This window comes from Melanerpes formicivorus, unplaced genomic scaffold, assembly GCF_026170545.1.
Source record: "Melanerpes formicivorus ecotype bairdi unplaced genomic scaffold, bMelFor1.0.p_v2 SCAF_11, whole genome shotgun sequence".
Classification (NCBI taxonomy): Eukaryota; Metazoa; Chordata; class Aves; order Piciformes; family Picidae; genus Melanerpes; species Melanerpes formicivorus.
In genome coordinates this window covers 18,201,856-18,229,003 of record NW_027142363.1, presented here as the reverse complement: position 1 = coordinate 18,229,003, position 27,148 = coordinate 18,201,856, and the positions used below count along the sequence as shown (strand labels likewise).

The 27,148-nt window shown below is 47.1% G+C and overlaps 1 protein-coding gene across 2 annotated transcripts in view; it reads right to left on the bottom strand.

The window, feature by feature from the left end:
• CDKL5 (cyclin dependent kinase like 5) overlaps positions 1-27,148 on the bottom strand; it is a 114,648-nt gene that overhangs the window by 19,571 nt on the left and 67,929 nt on the right. For both annotated transcript variants that reach the window (XM_068144731.1, XM_068144732.1), the window contains exons 7-13: positions 25,077-25,136; positions 18,937-19,027; positions 17,975-18,164; positions 12,521-12,601; positions 9,380-9,540; positions 5,040-6,054; positions 1,262-1,367 (exon numbers count right to left, since the gene is read on the bottom strand). In XM_068144731.1, coding sequence (XP_068000832.1) covers positions 1,262-1,367; positions 5,040-6,054; positions 9,380-9,540; positions 12,521-12,601; positions 17,975-18,164; positions 18,937-19,027; positions 25,077-25,136 — 1,704 coding nt within the window. The remainder of the gene's footprint in view (positions 1-1,261; positions 1,368-5,039; positions 6,055-9,379; positions 9,541-12,520; positions 12,602-17,974; positions 18,165-18,936; positions 19,028-25,076; positions 25,137-27,148) is intronic.

The following is a 27,148-nucleotide window of genomic DNA, read 5'->3' as shown; positions in this document are numbered from 1 at the left end:
AGATTTGTGACTCTGCTTAAGGTTATTAGGTGACTCATAATCGAATTTTAGCTGATTTGGCCTCCTTAATTTTCAGGGAAGCCCCAAAAGCCTCCCAATGCTTGCAGGGCAGTAATTAGCTTCTTATCATCCTTGCCTTTTTCAAAAGGATTACCCAGGGTCAGCCATGAGGCAGCTGCTAAGAAGTCTCCATCTTTTGTGTACCTTACTAGAACAGTAGCTACCTCATGTGTATGTATATATACACACAGAGGCACATAAATATACATACACATGCACATACACTACCCTGGTTGATTAGTCATTTGGAACTGGGATTAGACAAATGTGTTTTCACCTGCAGGAAACCCTCATCTTTACTAAGGCTGCAAAAAACTGGAATGAACATAGGTTTCATGCAATGAAAAATGAGCATTAGAGTTCCACACATCACAGTACCTGAAATAAATCAGGAAGGATGTGTTAGAAGTCCAAAGGTATTTAAGTGCAGTGTTAGTAAGAATTTCAAGTGGGAACTCAAAGTATGAAAATTAACTCATAGATTCTTAGAATGGTTTAGGGTGGAAGGGACCTTAAAGATCATCCAGTTCCAACCCCCCTGCCATGGGCAGGGACACCTCCCACCAGCCCAGGTTGCTCAAGGCCTCATCCAGCCTGGCCTTAAACACCTCCAGGGAGGAGGCAGCCACAGCCTCCCTGAGCAACCTGTTCCAGTGTCTCCTCACCCTCACTCTAAAGAATTTCTTTCTAATCTGCAGTCTCAATCAGCCCTCCTCAAGCTTCAATCCATTCCCTCTCATCCTATCACTCCCAGCCTTTGTCAAAAGTCCCTTCCTGGCTTTCTTGTAGCCCCTTCAGGTACTGGAAGGCTGCTCTGAGGTCTCCCTGGAGCCATCTCTTCTGCAGGCTGAACACCCGCATCTCAGCCTGTCCCCATAGGTGAGGTTCTCCAACCCTCTGATCACCTTGGTGGCCTCCACTCTGGTAATATGAATTTGGTTTGTTCCATTCACCCTGATAAATTACCTCCTGCTTTACAAGGTACTGCACTGGACAGACTTTTCAGTGCAACTATCTAATATCACATGAATACAGTTACTGCACACAACCTACTCTCTAAATGTGGGATAACAAGTTGTTTTCCTTCCCAGTAAACATTTGCAGTAGTTCCTGCTACTGTTCTTTATTTGTTTCTGCCACTTAATTTGCAGCCAGTGTTAAAAGCTCTTCTTTAATTCTGAAAGATCCACCATGAAATTACCTCTGTAAAAGCTGCCAACTCTCCTTGGAACAGGGTCATTATACAGAATTCTATTTTCCTTAGTAGATGTTCCATCTTCTGAGTGTGGATCATGATATGCTCCACCCTAAACAAAAGAAGAATCAGCTGTTTAAAATGAAAAATTATGAAGTCATTTGCAGGTTTAAACCAACACACATAAGCAGGAAAGCCTGAGCTTCACCACACATAATTCTCCTTTCATGCTATTCACATCCACATCAAATCACAGATGGTGTAATCAATATCAGTGAATTGGTTTTGCTGCCTGCTTGCTTTTCCCAAACTGCCAGAAAGGGCATGCATAAAATTTTGCCTTTGAGTTGTCATTTTTGAAGATCCAGAGTGTGACAGTGTGGCAGTTTTAGGCTGGTGCCCAGGAAATTTTCCACAGGTTGAGCAGAAAGGGGTAGAATGTAAATAAATCACCACTGGATGTGAAAGGGGAAATAAGGATTAAGGTCTACCTAATCCCATTGGTCTGATAAATGACATAAAGTTAGTTGTATAAACTATTTCTGTCTTTTTCTGGGCTCTTTGCTCTAGCAGATACCAACTGGGTGCTTTTGCTTGGCTGTTGCTGACCTTGCTGTGGCTAAGTACTATAAAGCTACTCTGCTCTTCTCTCTCTTCCCTTGTTCTGGGGTGAGGGAAGGGAGTTAAGAGGGAGAAGCTGTTGGTACCCCCCCCTGGTTTTGTCCAGGGGGGTTCTTGTGTTGTTTATAAATTGTAAATACATGTCAATATTGTATATTTTCTACATATTCATTGCATTCCATACTTCACAGAATCACGCAATGTTAGGGGCTGGAAGGGACCTCAAAAGATCATCCAGTCCAACCCCCCTGCCAGAGCAAGAGCACCCAGGGCAGGTCACACAGGAACTCATCCAGGCAGGTCTTGAAAATCTCCAGAGAAGGAGACTCCACAACCCCCCTGGGCAGCTTGCTTCAAGGTTCTGTCACCCTCACAGGGGAATAATTCTTCCGCCTGTTGCCTCAACTTCCACCACTGCCCCTTGTGCTGGCAGTAGGCATCACCCAGCAGAGCCTGGCTCCATGCTCTTGGCACTCACCCTGCCCATCTTTACCAACATGAATGAAGTCACCACTCAGGCTCCTCCTCTCCAAGCTACAAAGCCCTCAGCTCCCTCAGGCTCTCCCCATAAGAAAGATGTTCCACTCCCTTCATCATTTTCGTGGCTCTGTGCTGGACTCTGTCAAACACTTCCCTGAGGTCTTTCCTGAACTGAGTGGCCCAGAACTGGACACAATATTCCAGATGTAGCCTCACCAGGGCAGAGTAGAGGGGCAGGAGAACCCCTCTGGACCTACTGACTGCAGCCCTTCTAATGCACCCCAGGATGCCCTTGGCCTTCTTAGCCACAGGAGCACATTGCTGGCTCATGATCAACCTCCCATCCTCCAGGACCCCCAGGTCCTTTCCCCCTTCACCGCTCTCCAGATGCTAGATTTCTAGATTTTGGTTTTGCTTATAAATACAGCTTCATTTGCTTTTCAACTGAGCTGGTCTGGCAATTTGATTTTGGGGCTAATTTCAACCCACCACAGATGGAGACCCTTGGATCTTTCGCCGTGAAAGGCAGGCAGCAGTAAGGTCTCTGGAGAAATCTTTTGCCGGCGGCCTTGTTAAATGAATTTCTGATGGAATCTGGTCACTCTGCTACTGGCAGATTCACAAAAGCAAACAGGAAGTGGGTATAATTGAGGGTAATTGCAACATCAAAGCACTACCTCTTATCAGCAGCTAGGCAGTAGTACCTCGAGGTACCAACAGGCACGAACAAATTAACTGCATGCAAAATAAGAGGTGGTCCCTCAACTCAGAGATCTGTTTAAGTGAGACTACCATTCCCTCTCATTTACTCTGTATTCCTGAAGTGCTACCGGGAAGAACTTCAAGCAAAAGCTTCAGTAAGCCCCTAGAACACCCATTTGCATGCAATTTGTCACCAAATATGACTTATCCCCACCCTTAAATGAACCAGATGCTGCCATTCCTTCCACAGCGTGGCCCAAACAGATATAATTCAAAGCTCTCTACAAGGCCTCACAAGGAAACTGATGCAGGACTTTCAATCTACAATGTCCAAGAAGGACAAAAGGTCAAAACCAACCAGGATTAAAAATCTGGATTTCAATCCACTAGATGAGTGATTTTCAATGTCTGTTTTGCCTTTTACCCCCTGGGAGTGTTCAAGGCCAGACTGGATCAGGCCTTGAGCAGCCAAATCTAGTTGAGAGGTGTTCCTGCCCATGGCAGGGAGGTTGGAGTAGATGAAAGTTCTTCCTCATGAGGGTGGTGAGACACTGGAAGAGGTTGCCCAGGGAGATGGTAGAAGCCTCATCCCTAGAGGTTTTTAAGGCCAGGCTGGATGTGGCTCTGAGCAACCTGATCTAGTGTGAGGTGTCCCTGCCCACAGTAGTGGGGTTGGAACTGGATGATTCTGGAGGTCCCTTCCAATCCTGACAATTCTGTGATCCCTAAGGTCTCTTCCAACCTAAGCCACTCTATGATTAATGAAGATCTGGCCTCACTGTCAAAGATGAAAACCCCTTGAAACTCTGCCAATGCAGCTAAACCAATGCTTTAAATCACAGTTTGATCCTAAAAGGTGCAGGAGATTGAAGCATTTGATTAAATTGCTCCTTGTGTAAGACACCTCCCATTCGTCAGCACCTTAGTTACAAACAGGAGATGGCAATAAGCAGCTTGTAGTTGATTTTCTTCCCCTTGCCTCCTTCTGTGTGCATTTAACTTAAAATTAAAGAAGAACCCTTAAAATGTTGCACTTGAAAAGCCTTAAAACTACTAATGGATGCAAGCCTTTGTTTTATCTCTTTTGTTGTTGGTGAAGTAAGATTTAAAGCCTGGCAAACAATGAATGTTTGTCTTCAAAAGAGGCTTGGGAGAGTGACAGAGGGAAAAATCAAGGAGAAACCAGAAACACTGAAGCAGAGAAGCTTCACACAATATAAGCAGGGTGGAACTGATTGGAAATTAAAAAATAGGAAACCGGTGAAGCATCTTGGAGAACACTTAGGTTATTCCTGATTCACCAATGGACCATACTAATCAAGAGAACTGTTGGGGTTTGTTTTGATTCCTCTAGTAAAAGATGGTATTGTAGCAGCAAAGTGAGTGAAAAGCTCACTTCCAAAATGAACATCAGCATTCATGACAGAAACACACAGAAAAAAAGCTGAATCATAGAATTGTCAGGGTTGGAAGGGACCTCAAGGAGCAGCCAGTTCCAACCCCCCTGCCATGGGCAGAGGCACCTCACTCTACAGCAGGTTGCTCACAGCCACATCCGGCCTGGCTGCAAAAAACCTCCAGGCATGAGGCTTCCACCACCTCCCTGGTGGTGGTGGCCTCACCAAAATAAGAACACAAAGGAGAAAGTTAAACCAAACAGTATGATTAAAATTGACATTAGACAGCCTAACAAAGGATTAGGAACCACTAATGACATTTCAGCTTCAGAGAGAAGTTTTCCCCTTCTCACTGTTCAGAACTTTAAGAGAATGCCACTTGTAGTCCAATTTTAAACTAGGCCTCAGGGAAACAGTTAGCCCTGAAGAAAAAAACAACAGAAAACCCCACACCACCCCTTTGCCTTACAGAGAGATAAATCAATAACTAAGTGCAAACAACCAGCAGAGAAAAAGCAGGAGACTGTCCCCACACGAAAGAGAACAAAGGAAGCCTTCCACAACAGGCAACACTTGGAACTAACCCTATTTGTATCTTCCGTACAGTCTTCTCGTGATGAGCCAACAGATCTTGTGAGTGACTTATGCTGCACCTGTGGAGATAACAGTTGCAGGCTGTTTGCTCTGGCTGCCATCCCTTGCCCTATGCTTAAGCCACCCTCTGAGCCCTTTGACCTGACTCTGTCCCGGCTCACATACATAGAGTGTCTATGAGGGCGCTGCTGTGAAGAGAAAGGACTGGTATAACCTAGACCATAGGAAAAAGATTCGTGTGGAGCAGAGAGAGAGTGGGAATGGCTTCCATCCATGTGATCTGGCAGTTTTAACTCCTCCATGGTTTTGGAGTGCCTCGTCGCTGGCCTTCGGCCGTCCAACGTGCCCTCGCCGCGGCTGTTCCTCCCGGAGGGGCTGAGCAAAGTTCTGTTCTCGCCGTGCCGAGGTGGGGTGGGACTGGTGGGAGAGTTCAAGTCCATGCAGCTGGAGGGAAAATACCTCCCGCCGGTGGGTTCCGCGGCTTGGGCCCTGGCCTCGGACAGGTTGCCCACGGATTTGGAGTCTGTCAGCACGCCGTGGCTCTTGGACTTGGTGCGGTAGGAAGGGCTCTTGGAGGCCTGGGGGATGGTGTCGATGTAGCTGTGGCGGCCGGGCTGCAGCGTGCCGGTCTTGCTCTGCGAGCTTTCCATCAGCGAGTGCCGGTTCTGCTGGGACCTGCTGTTGGACTTCAGGTACTTGGTGCCCGAACCCTCCGAGCTCTTGGGCTCCACGTTGAAGTCGAACTCTGTCTTTGCCTTGGCTTCCTTGGGGCTGAGGAGGTGCGGCAGGTTGTTATTGGCCAGATCCTTGTTGCCAGAGCCAGGCGTGGTGCTGGGCTTCTTGGCGTGCATGGGGCTGGGTGAAGCTCCGGGAAGGTTTCCATTCAGAAAGCTTTCGTTTGCTGGAAGACCTTCTTCCCTTGGCCCGCCAACCCCTAGTGTCTGCAAATCCTTGCTGTTTGATCTGTGGTGGGACTGCAAAGCAGAACTTTTGCTGGCTTGAGTTCTACGTCAAAATGCAGAGAGAAGCATTAATATACCAGATGACAGATTCACCTCTTAACAGCTTCAGCAAAAAGCAACACGCACTTCAGAAAGGAGCTGCCATGGAAAGACACCAAAGAACTGGGGTTTGGGAAGGTGTGGCTGGAAAGCTCTCTGGCAGAAAGGGACCTGGGGGTGCTAAGGGACAAGCAGCTGAAGAGGAACCAGCAATGTGCCCAGGTGGACAAGAAAGCCAACGGCATGCTGGCTGGGATCAGCAATGCTGTGTCCAGCAGGAGCAGGGAAGGGATTGTCCTCTGGTACTCAGCTTGGGTAAGGCCACACCTCAAGTACTGTGTCCAGTTTTGGGCTCCTCAATGCAAGAGAGATGTGGAGGTGCTGGAGCCAGGGCAGAGGAGGGCAAGGAAGCTGTGAAGGGCCTGGAGAATAAATCTGATGAAGAGTGACTGAAGGAGCTGGGGATGGTTAGTTTGGAGAAGAGGAGGCTGAGGGGAGACCTCATTGCTGTCTACAACTACCTGAAAGGATGTTGTGGAGAGGCTGGTGCTGGTCTCTTCTGACAGGCAATCAGTGACAGAACAAGAAGGAACAGCCCCAGGCTGTGACTGGGTAGGTTTAGACTGACAGTAGGAAACATTTTTTTCACAGCAAATGGTCAGACACTGGCAGAGGCTGCCCAGGGAGGTAATGGAGTCACCAAGCCTGGATGTGTTTAAAGGTGGTTTGGATGTGGTGCTTGGGACTATGGTTTAGGGGTGAATCTTGTAGAGTAGGGTTAATGGTTGGGCCTGGTGATCCTGAGGGTCTTTTCCAACCTGAATGTTTCTGTGATTCTGTGAAATTAATTGCAGTAAGATCAAACACTGCCAACTAGGCATCAGAACTCCAACTACAGTAACAGGTTTGCAATTGTTAGCACACTGTTGTTTCTTTGTGGTTATATCCTGATGGACCTGCTTGCCTTTGGTTAATGGATTTCTCTGACAAAGAAAATGAAGATAAATGATCCAATCATGGGAAGCACAACAGATATATTTACACCTTGGTGCATGTGTGTGAGTGACAGATGTGCACATCAATAATGGCAGCACTACATTATGTAAGTTAGCCTGGGGAGGAAAGGCTGAGAGACCTGGGGGTGGTTAGTCTGGAGAGGAGAAGACTGAGAGGGGATCTGATCAATGTCTATCAATAGCTGAGGGCTGGGGGTCAGGAAGGAAGGGACAGGGACAGCCTCTGCTCACTTGTGCCCTGTGACAGGACAAGGGGCAGTGGATGGCAACTGCAGCACAGGAGGTGCCACCTCAACATGAGGAGGAACTTCTTCACTGTGAGGGTCACAGAGCACTGGAACAGGCTGCCCAGAGAGGTTGTGGAGTCTCCTTCTCTGGAGCCTTTCCAGCCCTGTCTGGATGTGTTCCTGTGTGACCTGTGCTGGCTTCTGTGGTCCTACTGTGGCAGGGAGGTTGGACTAGAAGATCTCCAGAGGTCCCTTCCCACCCCTAACATCCTGTGAGCCTGTGATCCATTGGGGGAAAGAAATAAATCTTAAATGCACCTGGCATGGCAAAATAAAGGTATCACAGTAAAGTCTGTCAGGACTGTCAAACAAAGCTGCCACCATTACCACTCCAGAACATCTAATGGATGCCTGATTTGGAAGGGGAAGGCAGGGGAGGGGAGTTTATTGTGCTGCTAGAGACATCAAAGTGGAGTGAGCCTGAGCTCAGTGCAGCAAAGCAAGCTCTGTAACACCAAGCCCAAAACCAGGACTAGGAGAGGAACCCCAGTTTTTGTGGAGCTCTGAGCTATCCCAGTTCTTAACACACTAACTCAGCCCCAAAGCTGCACCCAGAATGCTATGCAACCAGACTGACTTGATGCAGAGCTACTTGGTGATGTCCTCAACCTCTGCTCTGGTTTGGGGATATACAGGAATGAGATATGAGTTGGTTCTGCAAACACTCAGCCTGCATTTATTTGAGCAGGACTTCTTATCTCAGGTTTCTCTGGCTTAAAACCAGTTCTGCTTCTGGATTTAGGCTGGCATTGCCAACTAGCCATGACTGAGCAGTGCTGCAGCTTTACTTGGTAGCCTTGATATACCTAGGCCAGCTATGAGCAGTTAACTTATTTCTGTAACAATGAGAACATAGCTCAGATATAAGACTGAGGGTTAAAGTGAGAGCTCACTGTAGAGATGAGTTTGCACCTTTGCTATCTTGTTGGTAATTATAATTGGATGATAATTTGTATACCTAGGAATTTTGTACTCCCCCCTTTCAGTGATCTAGTGGTGCACTTTATTACAGCTCCCAGGCACTTGGCCATGTTAATGCCAGTTTAAAATACATTTTAGTTAAGAGGAAGTATGTTTTGTTCTAGAACTTAAGAGATATAAGGAACCTAGCAGCTTTAAATCAAGCAGCTAGGCAAGCCTCTCACACAAGAAGTTTCCAATGGATTTAGGTTTTCCTTTCTGAATGCCACATCTCTAATGTGAAACTTCTGTCATAGAATGGTCTGGGTTGGGAGGGACCTCCAAAAATCATCCAGTCCAACCCACTCTGCACTCAGCAGGGGCATTCTCAAGTAGATCAGGTTGCCCAGAGCCCTGTTGAGCCTCACCTTGAACCTTGTACTTGGCTCTGGTAAGGCCACACCTCAAGTACTGTGTCCAGTTTTAGGTTCCTCAATACAAGAGAGATGTGGAGGTGCTGGAGCCAGGGCAGAGGAGGGCAAGGAAGCTGTGAAGGGCCTGGAGAATAAATCTGATGAAGAGCAACTGAAGAAGCTGGGGATGGTTAGTTTGGAAAAGAGGAGGCTGAGGGGAGACCTCCTTGCTGTCTGCAACTACCTGAAAGGAGGTTGTGGAGAGGTTGGTGCTGGTCTCTTCTACCAGGTAATTAGTGATAGAACAAGAGGGAACAGCCCCAGGCTGTGACTGGGTAGGTTTAGACTGGACAGTAGGAAACATTTTTTCACAGCAAATGGTCAGACACTGGCAGAGGCTGCCCAGGAAGGTAATGGAGTCACCAACACTGCATGTGGTTTTGATGTGGTGCTTGGGGCTCTGGTTTAGGGGTGAACCTTGTAGAACAGGGTTAATGGTTGGGCTTGGTGATCCTGAGGGTCTTTTCCAGCCTGAATGTTGATTCTGTGATCTCCAGGGACGGGGCCCCAACCACCTCCCTGGGCAACCTGGCCCAGTGCTCCACCACCCTGATGTCAAGAACTTGTTCCTAGTGTGTGTAAGCATGGCAGCAACTCACTCATAGCAGAGCAAAAGTCAGTGGTGATGCTGCTGGTGACCTGGCCACGTTTACCTGTTGGACAAGGTGTTGCTCTCTGCGTGGTAAGGTTTCCTCTTGGCTGAGCGCGACGGTGAACTTCCACAGCGATCCAGGAGTCTTTGGGTTTGAAAGGAAGGATGGTTCAGGCACTGTTCTGTCAAATATCTATCTGCTGGATCTAACTTCAGTAAGTTCTTTGGAAAACAAATCCCAAAGTTGAAATGTTAGTAGCTGCATTTGCACCAGGGGGAAAAACCATACAAAACATAACCAAATAAAGCAACATTCTTGGCATAGAGGTCTTTGATCTCCAGAGTTTGTGGGGTTAGATGGAACTGCTGGGAGAACTTCAGGTGTGCCTGGGGTACAAAATAAGCCCTTGACAAAACCTGTGGTCTAGGAATTTAGGTTCTGATTAAGGGATGGAAGGCTTCAGCCTTACCATGAAACATAGATCTGTGCTGTATGTATATAAGAAGACATACAACCCCAGATACAGCTAGAGAGATGTGGTTAAAATATGTTTAAAATACCCAAATACCTAAACCAATGAAAATATTCTGTCTGCCTACCTGCACATGGTTAAAATAAGTGTAATTTAAACCATGTATCTATGTTTAAAATAGATCTGTTTTAAAATAGGTGTCATTTAGAACGTCTATGTTTCAAATACATCTATCAGGCAAGAGATGCCATTTAAAATATATCTCTAGGTTTGAAATAGATCTGTTTTAAAATAGGTGTAATTTTAAATATATATCTGTGTTTAAAATATATCTATTAGAAAACAGATGTAATTTTATATATATAAATATATATATATATGTTTAAAATATACCTATTTTAAAACAGATGTAGTTCTAAGCATATCTATGTTTATCACAGGACATTGAAGGCTGGAAGGGAGCTCCAGAGAGCATCCAGTCCAACCCCCCTGCTAAAAACAGGATCACCCAGAGCAGGTCACACAGGGATGCATCCAAGCAGGTTTGGAAAGTCTCCAAAGGAGACTCCACAACCTCTCTGAGCAGCCTGCTCCAGGGCTCTGTCACCCTCACTGTCAAGAAGTTTGTCCTCCTGTTGAGCTGAACTCTTCTGTTCAGTTTGTATCTATTGTTCCTTGTCTTATTACTGTGCCAAAAAGAGCTTGGCCCCCTCCACTTGACACCCACGCCTAAGATATTGATGGGCATTGATCAGATTCCCTCTCAGCCTTCCCTTCTCCAGACTAAACAGCCTCAGGGCTCTCAGTCTCTCTTCACAGGGGAGATGCTCAAGTCCCCTAAGCATCCTCATGGCTCTCCCTTGGACTCTCTCCAGCAGGTCTCTGTCTCTCTTGAACTGGGGAGCCCAGAACTGGACACAGGATTGCAGGAGTGGTCTCAGCAGGGCAGAGCAGAGGGGGAGAAGAACCTCCCTAGCCCTGCTGGCCACACTTTTCTTGCTGCACCCCAGGATGCCATTGGCTCTCCTGGCCACAAGAGCACATTGCTGTCCCATGTAGAACTTGCTGCCCACCAGCATTACAAGGTCTTTCTCCATGGAGCTGCTTTCCAGCAGGACAGCCCCTAACCTGTCCTGGTGCCTGCTGTTACTCCTGCCCAGATGCCCTGCACCTGTCCTTTTTGAACTCTATGAGGTTTACCTGCACCCAGCTCTCAGGCTGTCCAGATCTGGTAGGATGGCTGCACAGTCTGACAGGTGTCAGCCAACCCCCCCCAGTTTTGTATCATCAGCAACTTGCTGTGGGTGCACTCAGTGCCCTCAGCCAGGTCATTGGTAAAGATACCGAACCAAACTGGCCACAGTACTGACCCCTGGGGAACACCACTGGCCACAGGCCTCCAAGTTGACTCTGTGCCACTGATGACAACCCTCTGAATGTCATTGTTGAGCCAGTTTGCAATCCACCTCCCTGACCATTATAAAATAGAGGTAGCCTAAAAATATATATATGTCTGAAATAGATTTATTTTAAATAGATACAGTTTAAAATACATGTATGTTTTAAATATATCTATTTTAAAGTAGATGTAGTTTAAAATAAACACCTATGTTTGAAAGATATTTATTCTGAAATAGATGTAGTTCAAAATGTATCTGTTTAAAATATATCTATTATACAATAGATGCAGTTCAATAGATATATGTTTAAAATACATCTATTATACAACAGATGTAGCTCAAAGAGCTGACAAACAGAAAGGGACTTGGGGGTACTGATTGACAGCAGCAGAACATGAGCCAGCAGTGTGCCCAGGGGGCCAAGAAGGGGCCAGGGGGCAGGAGCAGGGAAGTCATTGTGCCCTGTGCTCAGCACTGGTTAGGCCACATCTTGAATCCTGTGTCCAGTTCTGGGCTCCTCAATCCAAGGACATTGAGACACTTGAACATGTCCAGAGAAGGGCAATGAGGCTGGGCAGAGGCCTCAAGCACAGCCCTGTGAGGAGAAGCTGAGGGAGGTGGGGCTGCTCCTCCACCTCTGTCTGCCCTGCTAAGGCCCCATCTAGAATCTTGTGTCCAGTTCTGGGCCCCTCAGCTCAAGAAGGACCTCAGGGAAATGCTTGAGAGAATCCAGCACAGAGCCTCCAAGCTGCTGCAGGCAGTGGAAGATCTCCCTGTGAGGCCAGGCTGAGGCAGCTGGGGCTTGGAGCAGAGGAGCCTGAGGGCTGCCCTCAGTGCTGGGGCTCAAGATGTGCAGGGCAGTGTGGGGAGGAGGGAGCCAGGCTCTGCTCAGGGATGGCCAAGGACAGCACAAGGGGCACTGGGTGCCAGTTGGAGCAGAGCAGGTGCCGTAGGAACAGAAGGGAAACCTTTTTCCCTGTGAGGGTGTGAGAGGCCTGGAGCAGGCTGCCCATGGAGGTTGTGGAGTCTCCTTCTCTTGGAGACATTGCAAAGCCAGCTGGATGTGTTGCTGTGTGAGCTGCCCTGGGTGCTCCTGCTCTGGCAGGGGGCTTGGCCCTGGATGCTCTCTGGAGCTCCCTTCCAACCCCTAACTTCTGTGTGGTTCTGTGTGAAATCTCAAGCCTTTCCACAAAGAACTGTAATATCAAAACAGCTGAAAAGGAAGCTCAGAAAGGCTTTTATGATGAATTATACCAGGGAACAAAGTTGAAAAGTCACTTCCATCTTATTCCACAGATTACAGACAGGAAATTAAATACATTTTCCTACCTTCATAAGATCAAGCAAGACACCACTTAAAATTCCCAAGTATCTTCTCTCTAAAGACTGTGGATGGTTGACTGCTGGAAACTGTAAAAATAACACAGCATAAATATAGTGAAGATGTAAACAAGGAAAACATGGACCCAGTGCTTCCGAAACCAGACAGTGAAGCAAGGCATGGAATTTCCAGGCATCATGCACTGAAAATGTTTAGTTGTTTATGAAATATTAAAACCCAAATATGGTCATGAAACAAATAACTGTTGATGCATGATGCTAATTAAGAGTATGCAGCACTCATAGAATGAATAGTTGAGGCCCAAATAGAGGCCAAAGCTCCTTCATTTGCCAAACTTCCCAGTAAATTGCCTTACACAGGGCAAAAAATTGGTGGTGTTAAGGACTGAGAACTTGGGATGGAGGCTGCAGCACTGTGGCATCTGAAGGAACATCACAGCCCTATCAGATCACAGGAAACAAAAATGAGGACATCTGACCACAGACAAAGCTCATTCTTGGTTTCATTGCTGTTTGTCAGTGCTCCCACAAAGTCACTGTTCCTGGAGGTGTTCAAGAGTGGTGTGGACATGGCACTTTGGGATATGGTTTAATGACCAGGTGGTGTTGGACTTGGTGGTCTTAGAGGGCTTTTACAACCAAAACAATTCTATGATTTTATGATTCTGCTATGGATCTAGTCAAGCAAAGGAGGTATTCTTGGCTAGTAAGGCAGTCAAGGACTCCTCTCATATGAGAAATAATCCACTTCAGATATTGTGGCCTTTCAGTATCTGAAGGGGGCTACAAGAAAGTGGGGGAGGGACTTTTTAGGCTGTCATGTAGGGATAGGACTGGGAGGAATGGAGCAAAACTAGAAGTAGGGAGATTGAGATTGGATGTTAGGAATAAGTTGTTGCCCATGAGGGTGGTGAGAGACTGGCACAGGTTGCCCAGGGAGGTGGTGGAAGTCTCATCCCTGGAGGTGTTTAAGGCCAGGCTGGATGTGGCTGTGAGTAACCTGCTGTAGTGTGAAGTGTCCCTGCCCATGGCAGGGGATTTGGAACTGGATGATCCTTGAGGTCCCTTCCAAACCCAACAATTCTATGATTTCTAAATGTGTTTGTGGCATTCTGATTGACAAGAGGTGGGAGGTTTCAGATACGATTCAGAAATAAGTAAAGTATCTTTTTGAAAGAGATTAAAAATAACTTTAGGAGAGTTTGAGAAGGCAAATACAGTAATAATGAAATAGAAAAAGTTGAGGCAGTTCCAAAAGGTTGGGTTTTTTGGTGAAAAACATCAAACTCCCAAAGGTTTAAGGCTCAGGATTACTCCTGTGGTTATGCTGCAGTGAGAACTGTAAACATCATGAGAAGAAGAGCACAGTGCTGGAGGGCATCTTTTGTCAGCTAGAGTCTGGACAAAAATCCAGTGAAGGCAGGATTTGAAAGTATCCCTGTTTAGACAGAACACCACAGCAGGCAGGGATGATTTGACAAATGGAAAAATAAAGCCCTTGGCCAAAGTCCCTTCCTGGCTTTTTTGCAGTCCCCTTCAGGTACTGGAAGGCTGCTCTAAGGTCTCCCTGGAGCCTTCTCTTCTCTAGGCTGAACAGAACCAACTCTCTCAGCCTGTCCCCACAGGGGAGGTTCTGCAGCCCTCTGATCATCTTGGTGGCCTCCTCTGGACCCTTTCCAGCAGCTCCAGGTCCCTCTTGTGCTGGGGGCCCCAGAACTGGAGGCAGTGCTGCAGGTGGGGTCTGAGCAGAGCAGAGCAGAGGGGCAGAATCCCCTCCCTGTGCTGCTGCTCTCCCTGCTCTGGATGCAGCTCAGCACACAGCTGCCTGCTGGGCTGCCAGTGACCATGGGGAGTTTGTCACCAGCTAACACCCCCAAGGCCTTCTCCTCCAGGCTGCTCTCAGCCACTCCTCACCCAGCCTGGATTTGTGCTTGGGATTGCCCACACCCAGGTGAAGGAACCTGCACTTGTCCTTATGGCACTTCATGAGGTTGACTTGGGCTCACCTCTCCAGCTTATCCAAGTCCCTCTGGTTGGACCCCTTCCCTCCACAGTGCCAACCACACCATACAGCTTGGTGTCACCCACAAACTTGCTGAGGGTGCCTGAGTCTCACTGTCCATTTCACTGACAAAGGTGCTCACCAGCACTGGTCCCAGTACCAACTCAGTATTGCCCTCAATTATAAGGTATATGGCACTGTTGGCGTCACTGGTTTATCCTATCCTATCCTATCCTATCCTATCCTATCCTATCCTATCCTATCCTATCCTATCCTATCCTATCCTATCCTATCCTATCCTATCCTATCCTATCCTATCCTATCCTATCCTACCCTACCCGTATCATAGGGGAGACCTCAGAGCAGCCTTCCCGTACCTGAAGGGGACAAGAAGAAATCCAGATAGGGACTTTTGACAAGGGCTTATAGTGATAGGAGAAGAGGGAATGGATTGAGGCTTGAGGAGGGTAGATTGAGACTGTAGATGAGGAAGAAATATTTGGAGTGAGGCTGGTGAGACTCTGGCACAGGTTGCCCAGGGAGGCTGTGGCTGCCTCCTCCCTGGAGGTGTTCAAGGCCAGGCTGGATGAGGCCTTGATCAACCTGGGCTGATGGGAGGTGTCCTTGCCCATGACAGGGGGAGTGGAACTGGATGATCTTTAAGGTCCCTTCCAACCTAAACCATTCTGTGATTCAATGAATCTCTGACTTTACACAGGGAGCTAAGAAGTGTGCAAACTGTCTGAGGTCAGGTAATAAACCATTGATCCAGGCTAAGAGCAGAGACTCCTCACTCTCAACCCTGTGCTAATCACATTAGCTCCATGATGCCCTTTTGAATTACTGTACTTTAAAGCTCCAAGCCCAAGATACCTCACAGAGCATTCATCCCAACACTTTATCCACTGCACAACTACAGCTGCTGTAAAATAATGACTGTTTTGCTGACAACTTTGAAGGCATTGCTGGGTTTTTTTAACCTCTAAGGGGTTATATGATTAATTTTTTAACAATCTGCTCCAGCCCAGGGTTCCAAACAAGCCCAGATAAAAAGAGGACCCTGCAAGAAATTATGTTCTAATCTAAATCATTTTTCTAACCACTCCACTGATGGAGGATCTACAGACTTCAACAAAAGCTCTTAGGAATCACCTGTCCTTGTAGGGAAAATAAGTATCCTAAAACCTGAAGCCAACTATTTCTTTTCTCATCAGCAGCTAAACCAAATTTATGTCCACTTTTAATTCATTTTAGAATCATAGAATCATTAAGGTTGGAAAAGACCTCAAAGATCATCAAGTCCAACCTGTCACCCAAGACCTCATGACTACTAAACCATGGCACCAGGTGCCATGGCCAATTCCTTTTTGAACACCTATGTGATGTATATATGAATGATATATAAAGGAGGAAACACTAAACAAGAACACAGAGGCAGGAACCTGAAAGTGTTTTAGTCCAGCTAAGGTCTCCTCTCTAAGTTTCCCCTTTTGTTTTACAGAGTAAAACCTTGAGTCAAGCACAGCTTGGATCTCCTAAAATCTTTCTAGGTCTCTTCACAGGATTTTACAGTAACAACTTCAGGCCATTTATCAAGGTCATCAATTCAGCTTTCTAAGAAAGAGTCATTAACAAAAAAATTGACAACCAAAACTGAATGGCAAGGAACCAGGAGTGCCACTGCTGCCCCAGGTACTGTTTAAGATAATAGAGCTACTATTTATACATTGCTCTGGGATGTTGCTGTATTGCACATCCCAAGCTGAGCAGCTTTTCCACTCTGCTGAATCTCTGTCATTACATGGTATTGGCAACCCCCTGAGAGTGGAACAATGCTGCCTGTGGGAAGAGCTTTTTCACTCACGTGGCTTCCATCAGCTCCCCAGGAGTCAAAATGCACAAAGCAGCATCTCTGGCTCAGGTTTTTCCAGCAGAGGAGCCTGAAGGTAGCAGGCATGAATTTTTCACATCCTGAGCTGGCAGAGCTGTGCCACTAAACTTCACAGAGCAAACCTGGCAGGGTAATGCTAAGCTGAATAGAATCATAGAATGGCTCAGTTTGGAAGGGACCTCAGAGATCATCTACTCCCATCTCCCTACCATGGGCAGGGACACCTCTCAACAAGACTTAGCTGCTCAAGGCCTCATCCAGCCTGGCCTTCAACACCCCCAGCAAGGAGGCAGCCACAGCCTCCCTGGGCAGCCTATTCCAGACTCTCACCACCCTCACACTGAAGAACTTCTTCCTCAGCTCCACTCTAACCCTGCTCTGCCTCACTCCAAACCATTCCCTCTTGGCCTGTCTCTAGACACCCTCAGGAAAAGTCTCTCTGCAGCCTTCCTGCAGGATCCCTTCAGCTATTGGAAGGCAGCTCTGAGGTCCCCCTAGAGCCTCCTTTTCTCCAGGCTGAACACCCCCAGCTCCCTCAGCCTGTGCTCACAGCAAAGCTGCTCCAGCCCTTGGATCATCTTTGTGTCTAACTTGCCCGCCAAAAAATGTCCAAGAAATTCAGGAAAATCTTTACTCAAGATTTAACAGTAAAACAAAACACAAATTTATAAAACTCCATGCTGGTGTAAGCAGCACTTTGAATTGCTTTTAATACAACAACCTTACACTCTACAATTGGGAGTGCCGATGGATGGGTGAGTGGCTGGACAGGAGCAGGCTGTGTGAGCTTACAGAACAGAAGGCAAATCACATCATGGGCTGCATCCAAAGCAGTGTTGCCAGGAGATATAGAGAGATGATTCTGCCACATTGCTTTGCTCTCCTCTGGTGAGACCTCACCTGGAGTACTGTTTACAGATCTGGAGCCGTCAATATAGGAAGGACATGGACCTGATGGAGCAGGTCCAGAGGAGGCCATGAAAATGATCAGAGGCTTGGAGCACCTCTGCTATGAAGACAGCCCAAGGGAGCTGGGGGTGTTCAGCCTGGAAAAGTGAAGGCTCCAGGGAGACCTAAGAGCAACCTTCCAGTACCTGAAGGGGGCTACAAGAAGGACGGAGATAGACTGTTTGCAAAGGCCTGCAGGGACAGGATGAGAGGCAATGACTTCAAATTAGAGAAGGGCAAATTTAGACTGGATATCAGGAAGAAGTTCTTCACCATGAGGGTGGTGGAACACTGGAACAGGTTGCCCAGGGAGGTGGTTGAGGCTCTTTCCCTGGAGATATTTAAGGTGAGGCTGGACAAGGCCCTGGGCAACCTTATCAGGTTGGGGATGTCCCTGCTGACTGCAGGGAGGTTGGACTGGATGACCTTTGGGGGTCCCTTCCAACCTGGACCACTCCATGATTCTATAAATATCTCCTCCTTACAGAAGGACACAGGTAATAGTGCACAGTGGAAAGGAACAGAGCCTTCAGATCAAGGATGCCAATGCCATAAGTGCTGTGTGAGTGCATTTCAAAGCAAGAGCAGAGCTCTCCCTTACCCGCAGGCCATGGAAGCGTGGGTTGCTGTAGAAGAGCTTCATCTGCTCTGCTGGCAGTGGGCCCAGCACCTTCTGGATGGTGAAGAGCTGGTCAATCTCACTCTCACCAGGAAACAAGGGCTGCCCATCGCTCAACTCTCCCAGGATGCAGCCCACAGACCACATATCCACAGCCTTCCCGTAAGGGGCTCTGCAAAGCAAACAGAAAACCTTTGTCACCCACTGGCCCTCGCTGGGCACTGAGGTGTTTCAAGTTTGTGACCACATTTCCCATGGCTCACTCCCTTGCAAGACAGAAAAATAAGACTTTGGTATGAAAGAAGCTACCTCACACACTGCGGTAGTTTTAGGCTGTGCCTTGAAAATTTGTCACAGATCCTGAACAGGAAGCAGTAGAAATGTAGATAAATCACTACTGGGTGTGAAAAAGGAAAACAATGATAGCTCTAAACAATCCCAGTGGAGAGACAGCTAGCAGAAGATTTAGTTTCAGTTCCCAAAACAATTTTGCTCTCTTCTTGCTTTCTTGGGCTGGGAGATAATAACTTGCTTCTACTTGACCTTGGCTGCATTGTTTTGGTATTAACTTCCCGGCTCCTAGCCCTTCCCTTTTTGTACAGGAAGGGTGAGGGGAAGGCAGAGAGGGAGAAGCTAGTAGCTTCCCCTGGTCCTTGGCCAGGGGGGGTCCTTGTGCTGTTTATTAATTGTAAATACCTGCAAATATTTTCAATATTGTATATCTTGTACACATTCATTGCATTCCATTGTAGACTGTGGAGGTCGCTTCCAACCCAGCCCATTCTGTGACCCATTTCCAACTTACTGGAAATGAGCACAAACTAATGACATATGGAAGCCTCTTGAAACAAACCTCCATCTTACAAAATGTGGCTGGAGGGGGGTGAAAAAAAAAGATGAGAATCAATCAAGCTTCCTCATGGCATTTTACACCTTCTACTTACCCCAGGAGCAGCTCAGGTGAGCGGTACCATCTGGTAGCCACATACTCCGTGTAGTTGGCATTGCTTCCTTCAGACAGATTACGAGCAAAGCCTGTTAAAGAGCCAAAGGGAAAGATTAGATCCTACTTTAAATATCAGATGCAAGGTCCTGCATCTGGGCCTGGCAATCCCAAGCATCTATATAGGCTGGGCAGGGACTGTCTGGAGAGCAGCCCTGAAGGAAAGGCCTTAGGGTTGCTGGTGGATGAGAAGCTCAACAGGAGCCAGCAGTGAGCACTTGCAGCCCAGAGAGCCAAGAAGAGCCTGGGCTGCAGCAAGAGAAGTGTGGCCAGCAGGGCCAGGGAGGGGATTCTGCCCCTCTGCTCCACTCTGCTGAGACCACAGCTGCAGCTCTGTGTCCAGGTCTGGAGCCTCTGTTCCAAGAAGGATCTGGAGGTGCTGGAAGGTGTCCAGAGAAGGGCCAGGAGGATAAGCAGAGGGCTGGAGCTGCTCTGCTGTGAGGACAGACTGAGGGAGTTGGGGTTGTTCAGTCTGGAGAAGAGAAGGCTCTGAGGAGACCTTCTTGTGGCCTTGCAGGATCTGAGGGGGCTCCAAGAAAGCTGGGGAGGGACTTTTGAGGGTGTCAGGGAGTGACAGGACTGGGGGGGATGGAAAAAAATATAGAAATGGTTAGATTCAGGTTGGATGTTAGGAAGAAGTTGTTGCCCATGAGGGTGGTGAGAGACTGGCACGGGTTGCCCAGGGAGGTGGTGGAAGCCTCATCTCTGGAGGCTTTTAAGGCTAGGCTGAATGTGGCTGTGAGCAACCTGATCTGGTGTGAGGTGTCCCTGGCCATGGCAGGGGGGTTGGAACTGGATGCTCCTTGAGGTCCCTTCCAACCCTAACAGTTCAATGATTCTCTGTGTATCACTGATTTTGGCAGTAAGAGCTCACACCTATTTCTCTAGAAGCAAATTGTATATGATTTTCTACATATAATGATGCCTGCAACAATTCCTAGTGTAAGCACCAATCTGTGGTGTGCTGGACTTGCTGCAGGGCAGGGATGGCATCCATAAGGATATTGACAGCCTTGAGAAGTGGGCCAGTGACAACTGCAGGAGGTGCAACAAGTCATAGTGCAAGGTCCTGCATCTTGGTTGAGCCAATCCCAGGCACAAATCCCAGGCTGGGTGCAGAGTGGGTTAAGAAGAGCTCTGAAGAAAGAGACTTGGGGGTGTTGGGTGCTGAGCAGCTCCCCAGGAGCCAGCAGTGCCCTCATGCAGCCCACCAGGCAGCTGTGGGCTGGGCTGCAGCCAGAGGAGTGTGGGCAGCAGGGCAGGAGAGGGGATTCTGCCCCTGGAACCTACTCTGCTCAGACCTCACCTCCAATCCTGCCTCCAGCTCTGGTGTCCCCAGCAGAAGGACACAGAGCTGCTGGAGTGGATGATCCAAGGGTTGGAGCAACTCTGCTGTGAGGACAGACTAAGGGAGCTGGGGTGTTCAGCCTGGAGAAGAGAAAGCTCTAGTTCTCTAGTCTGAAACCATCGCCCCTCACTGTCACTGCAGGCCTTCATAAACAGTTTCTCTCCATCCTTCTTGTAGCCCCCTTCAGGTACTGGCAGGCTGCTATAAGGTCCCTGTGGAGGCTTCTCATCTCCAGGCTGAACACCCCCAGCTCCCTCAGCCTGTCCTCACAGCAGAGGTGCTCCACCTACCCGATCATCTTCCTGGCCTCTTCTGGACCTGCTCCATCAGGTCCATGTCTTTCTTGTGTTGAGGGCTCCAGAGCTGGACACAGCACTGCAGGTGAGGTCTCCCCAGAGCAGAGGGGCAGAATGCCCTCTCTTGACCCTCGATCTGCTGGCCACTCATGTTTCAATGCAGCCCAGGCTGCCACTGCCCTTCTGGGCTGGAAGTGCACACTGTCTGCTCATGTCCAGCAGAAAGCAGAATCCCTTTCTCTAGGGGCACAATTACTTGGGGGTATTTTTGGTCATGGAAGAGTCAGCTGATTATTTCTTCCTCCACATTGTGCTGAAGTATTGGGAAGAACTTTTTTTGACACAAAAATCAGGGCAGGTTGCTAGGGAGAAGATTAAACCAAACTCTAAGCAGTGAGAAGCAATAGGTGAGAAGATGAAGGTGCAACAGAGTTTGGAAATCAATCCTGATGCAGAATAAAGAATTTCAAGCAAGGACTTTAAACAACTCAGAAGATGGTGGGAGAGATGTCAAGGGAAAAAAAAAAAGGTGTAAGGGAAAAAGAAGGCTGACAATTTCTGCTAGGGAAACAAGTAAGCTGAAGGTAGACCTCATGGTGAAATTCTTCCCCATGAGGGTGGTGAGACACTGGCACAGGTTGCCCAGGGAGGTGGTGGAAGCCTCATTCCTGGAGATTTCTAAGGCCAGGCTGGATGTGGCTGTGAGCAACCTGCTGTAGTGTGAGGTGTCCCTAGCCATGGCAGGGGGGTTGGAACTTGATGATCCTTGAGCTCCCTTCCAACCCTGATAATTCCATGATTCTCTGGAGTCCCATCTTACTCAGTGAGTGGGAGAGAGAATAAAAGTCAATCTTTTCTTTCTTGATGAGAGGAGGTTATCCTTTCTAATTGGAAATATTGCTCTGTTAGCACTTGTAAACTCCAGAGAAATCCTAAATGTGCTTGGAGTTAAGCAAGCAATGGAAAGGCAAACCCCTCATGGCAGGGGGGTTGGAACTGGATGATCCTTGAGGTCCCTTCCAACCCTAACAATTCATTGCTTCCACAGGCAAAGTAAACCATTCTAGCACTAATTACATGTAAGCACTTTAATGGAGGCCCTAGGAGCACCAGGGAGCCTCCACTATCCAGAATTTTCAGAATAAGCTAAGCAAACACCTGTCAAGGATGACACAGATAGGATTAATCCTTTCTTTGAGTAGGTGAAAGAACTACAGAATTTCTGGAGGTCTTTTCCCGTCCTGTGTTTCACCATTTCTATCCTTATGCATTACACAGAGATTAAGAGACTGTTAAAAACAAGTGCTTTTTGAAGACCTGGTGTTGAAACAGCAAAGGCTCTAGTCAGAAAGCCTATTTCCAACAGAAAGAGGCATCTGCTGTAATTGGAGTTTGGTCCTGTTCCCTTTCTCCACTTCTGTTGGCAGAAATGCCGCCCACACAACATGTGTCCAGGCAAGCACCAGATTCGAGCTCATTTTTAACTAGCACGATGTGTACAGAACACAGCCCAAGAACTGGGTTATTAAAAACCTCTCAACTTCCCTCTTCAGACTGCTTTGTCTGCTGGGCTGTTTGGAAACATCCAATTACTTCAATACCTGCTTTAGGATGGACTCCCAGACCTTTGCTTTGCATCTGTTGTCACATGAGGAATGTGATGCTCTAGGTGACAAGCACCTGTGTGCCAAAACAGGGATTAAGGAAAGGCAGGCAGAGAGCAAACATCAAATCATCAAAGATGATCCAAGGGCTGGAGCAGCTCTGCTGTAAGGACAGACTGAGGGAGGTGGGAGTGTTCAATCTGGAGAAGAGAAGACTCCAGGGGGACCTCAGAGCTGCCTGCCAGGACCTGAAGGGATCCTGCAGGAAGGCTGCGGAGAGACTTCTCCTGAGCGTGTCTAGAGACAGAACAAGGGAGAATGGTTTGGAGCTGAGGCAGAGCAGGTTTAGGCAGGAGCTGAGGAACTGAGGAAGAAGTTCAGTATTCCTAAAGTTGGAAGGGACCTCAAAGATCATCGAGTCCAACCTGTCACCACAGACCACAGGACTACAGTAGGGAGGACACTACTGCCCACTGCAGGCTTGAACTCACGACCTTCCCATTAAGGGTCTGATGCACTACCAAGCTGAGCCACCCTGCTCCCCAAAGTTCTCCCCAAGTTCTTCAGTGTCAGGGTGGTGAGACTGGAAAAGGTTGCCCAGGGAGGCTATGGCTACCTCCCTCCTGAGGGTGTTCAAGGCCAGGCTGGATGAAGCCTTGAGCAGCTGAGTCTACTTGAGGTGTCCCTGCCCATGGTGGGGAGGTTGGAGGAGATGAGCTCTGAGGTGTGCCCTTAGCACACACTAACCAGAAGCAAGCAGTGCCCACTGATGGGTTGCTAAGCTCTGTGCAAGGCAGTGACTGGGTCCTCTACCCACTCAGATAGTGCAAGGACTGAAGGGGTGGAGAGGGAGAAAAGTGTATGCTGCACCAGCCTCACCTCCCCAGAAGAACCCTGGCCCTGCCAACCCCAGTAAGGTTTGCTTTGCAGGTGGGCAAGGCACTGAAAAATAAGTGTAGGGTACGGGAAAAAACACCTGCCCCACCAGCTCAGGGCTCTAGGCAAGGCTGTCAGGGCAACCTGGGCACAGAAGTGCCAGGAGAGGGTAGACAGGAGGCCTGTGGGCATCACAAAAGGCAAAGACACCTAGGGCAGAGTGCAGCAGTACCCTGGTGCTCTGTCAGAGCTGTGCAGCGCCTGACACTACAGAACAAATTGCCCTTAATTCAAAGAATTCCTATGGACCAAACTCTTCTAGGGCTTTTCCTAGAACAGTTATTGCTTCTGAATGCTTAAGCAAAAATGCCTTTAGGATTAAAAGAAACAAGCTGCACTGCAAATGACAAACAACTTCTTTGTGTCCTGTGAAACTATTTCAATCTTTTTCTTTTTCCCCAGCAGTTATTCTCCTCAGTCAAAATTGCAGAGGTTTGGAATGACAGATTTCTAACTGCTCTCACTCAAAAGTGCCCTTGGGTAGCACTATGGAATTGGGTTTTCTTTGCCAAGCCAACATCTAAGCTGTTTATAGGGAACAATGTTTTATTCTGTGTCTAGGTAGCAATGAAAAAATCAAAATGCAGATTGCTGGCACAGTGCACACTCTGCTCTGCTGTCCTGTGGGGATTACTCCTGTGGGCAAAGTTTGCTTTGTGCTTGGGTGCTGCTTCTTTGAAGCCTTAAAGCTGACATTAAAGAGGTATTGATATGCCATCAACATCAGATTTGATATCACACCTACAACCCTGACTCTAACCTCCATCCATGCAATCATTAATCATAGAATCATAGAGTTGTCAGGGTTGGAAGGGAGCTCAAGGATCATCCAGTTCCAACCCCCCTGCCATGGCCAGGGACACCTCACACTACAGCAGGTTGCTCATAGTCACATCCAGCCTGGCTGCAAAAGCCTCCAGGGATGAGGCTTCCACCACCTCCCTGGGCAACCTCTGCCAGTCTCTCACCACCCTCATGGGGAAGGTCTTCTTCCTAACATCCAATCTCTATTTTTTTCCCCACCCTCCCAGTCCTCTGACACCCTCAAAAGTCCCTCCCCAGCTTTCTTGTAGGCCCCCTTAAGATACTGGAAGGCCAACCTTGGGCTAGACATTAGGAAAAGTTTTGTCACTGCGAGAGTGGTCAGGGATTTGAACAAGCTGCTCAGGGACGTGGTGGAGTCACCATCCCTGGAGATGTTCAAAGGGTGTTTAAATGTGGTGCTCAGAGATATGGTTTAGTGGTGAACTCTCGGTGGAGTAGGGTGAATGGTTGGACCTGATGATCTCAAGGGTCTTTTCCAACCTGAATGATTCTATGAAAATCATATGTGGACACATGACACATGTCCCTCTTGAACTGGGAAGCCCAGAACCGGATGCAATATTCCAGGGGAGGTCTCAGCAGGGCAGAACACAGTGGGAGGAGAACCTTCCTGGATCTGCTGGACACATTCCTATGAATGCCCCTCAGGACCCCATTGGCCTTCTTGACCCCCAGGGCACATTGCTGTCCCATGCAGAACTTGATGCCCACCAGCACTCCCACGTCCTTCTCCTTGGGGCTGCTCTCCAGCAGATCCCCTCCCAACCTGTACTGCTGCAGTTTGTTCTTTCTTCCCAGGTGCAGGACTCTGCACTTTTCCTGGTTGAACCTCACGAGGTTGCTCTTTGGCCAGCTCTGCAGCATTTCTACCTGCATGCTCACACAGCTCTTTCACAGGGTATGCACTTTAAGCACAGAGAGCTTTCCAATCCCAGTGCTAGCCACAAACCTGAAGAGGAAGGTTTTAACCAGCACACACTGCAGAACTGTTCAATGAGCAAGGCAAAAAACCCACTGCAGGAGGTTTGCTTTTAAAATTCCAAGAAGCAGGTTGTCTGTCTACTGAACTTACCAAAGTCACATAGCTTCAGAACATCATTGTGGCTTATTAAGAGATTCTCTGGCTTGATGTCTGCAGGAACAGAGTGAGAGAGAAGAAAAACCACAAAAAATTCCTGTTAACTTCTCTTTTTGTTAATGTAGAACTCAGATGTGTTAAAAAAGAAAGAGATAAATAAACCAACAGGTCAACACATTGATATGTAGTGATATACATTGAATATATCAATAGGTATTGAACATGTCAATAGGTATTGAACATTTCAATAGGTATTGAATATATGGATGTGTAGAAACGTTAAAATAGGAATATATATACAAATATATTCATATATTTATATAGATGGATATAGATTGACATCTCAATATATATTGAATACACTGATATGTAAAAATGATAAAACAAATAGATCAATAAACAAACATATATTGCTATAGATGGATGCAGATTGAATATCTCAATAGAGGTTGAATATATTGATACATAAAACTGTTAAAATATAAATAAATATACAAATAGATCAATATATTGATAGAGTCTGAATATATCAGTAGATATTGAATATATTGATATATGTTTTCAAATATATCTCAATAGATGCTGAATCTATTGATACATAAAACTGGTAAAATATAGAGATATACAAATAGATCAATATATTGATATAGTTTGAATATATCAGTAGATACTGAATATATTGATGTTTGAAAATAAATCTCAATAGATATTGAATATATTGATACATAAAACTGGTAAAATATAAATATGTAAGTATACAAATGTATCAAGGTGTTGAATATATTGATATAGATTGAAGGTATCAGTAGATATTGAATACATTGATATGCTTTAAAATATATCTATAAATATACAAGTAGATCAATAGATTGATATAGTTTGAATATCTCAGTACATACTGAATATATTGATATATGTTTTAAAAATATATCTCTAAATATACCAATAAATCAAGACATTGATATAGTTTGAGTACATCAGTAGATATTGACTGCACTGATATATGAAAGTGTTTTAAAATGAATCTATGAATATCCAAACAGATCAATATAGTGATACAGATTGAACAGATCAATATGCATTTAATATTTTGATATATAGAAATGGTGAAATATAAACCACAGTATCACAAAGGTTGGAAGAGACCTCAAGGATCATTCAGTCCAACCTGTCACTACAGACCCCATGACTAAACCACAGCATCAAGTGCCATGTCCAATCTCCTCTTGAACACCTCCAGGGACGGTGACTCCACCACCTCCCTGGGCACCACATTCCCATGACTAATGACTCTCTTGGTGAGGAACTTTCTCCTCACCTCAAGCCTAAACTTCCCCTGGCGCAGCTTGAGACTGTGTCCTCTTGTTCTGGTTGCCTGGGAGAAGAGACCAACCCCCTCCTGGCCACAACTACCTTTCAGATAGTTGTAGAGAGCAATGAGGTCTCCCCTGAGCCTCCTCTTCTCCAGGCTAAACAATCCCAGCTCCCTCAGCCTCTCCTTACAGGGCTGTGTGCTCAAGGCCTCTCCCCAGCCTTGTTGCCCTTCTCTGGACACGCTCAAGAGTCTCAATGTCCTTCTTAAATTATCGGGCCCAGAACTGGACACAGAACTCAAGGTGTGGCCTAACCAATGCAGAGTACAGGGGCACTATGACTTCCCTGCTCCTGCTGGCCACACTCTTCCTGATCCAGGACAGGATGCCATTGGCCTTCTTGGCCACCTGGGCACACTGCTGGCTCATGTTTAGGCAGCTGTCAATCAGCACCCCCAGGTCCCTCTCTATTTGGCAGCTCTCCAGCCACTCTGACCCCAGCCTGTAGCACTGCATGGAGTTGCTGTGGCCAAAGTGCAGCACCTGGCACTTGGACTTGTTAAATGCCATCCCATTGGACTCCACTCATCTGTCCATCTATAAATAAACAAATAGATCAATATATTGATATACAGTGATCCAGGTTGAAAATATATTGATGTACATTGAATGTGCTGATGTTAAAATGCAAGCATATAAATATGACCTTGGAGGTCTCTTCCAACCTGGTTGATTCTGTGTAATGCTGGGATA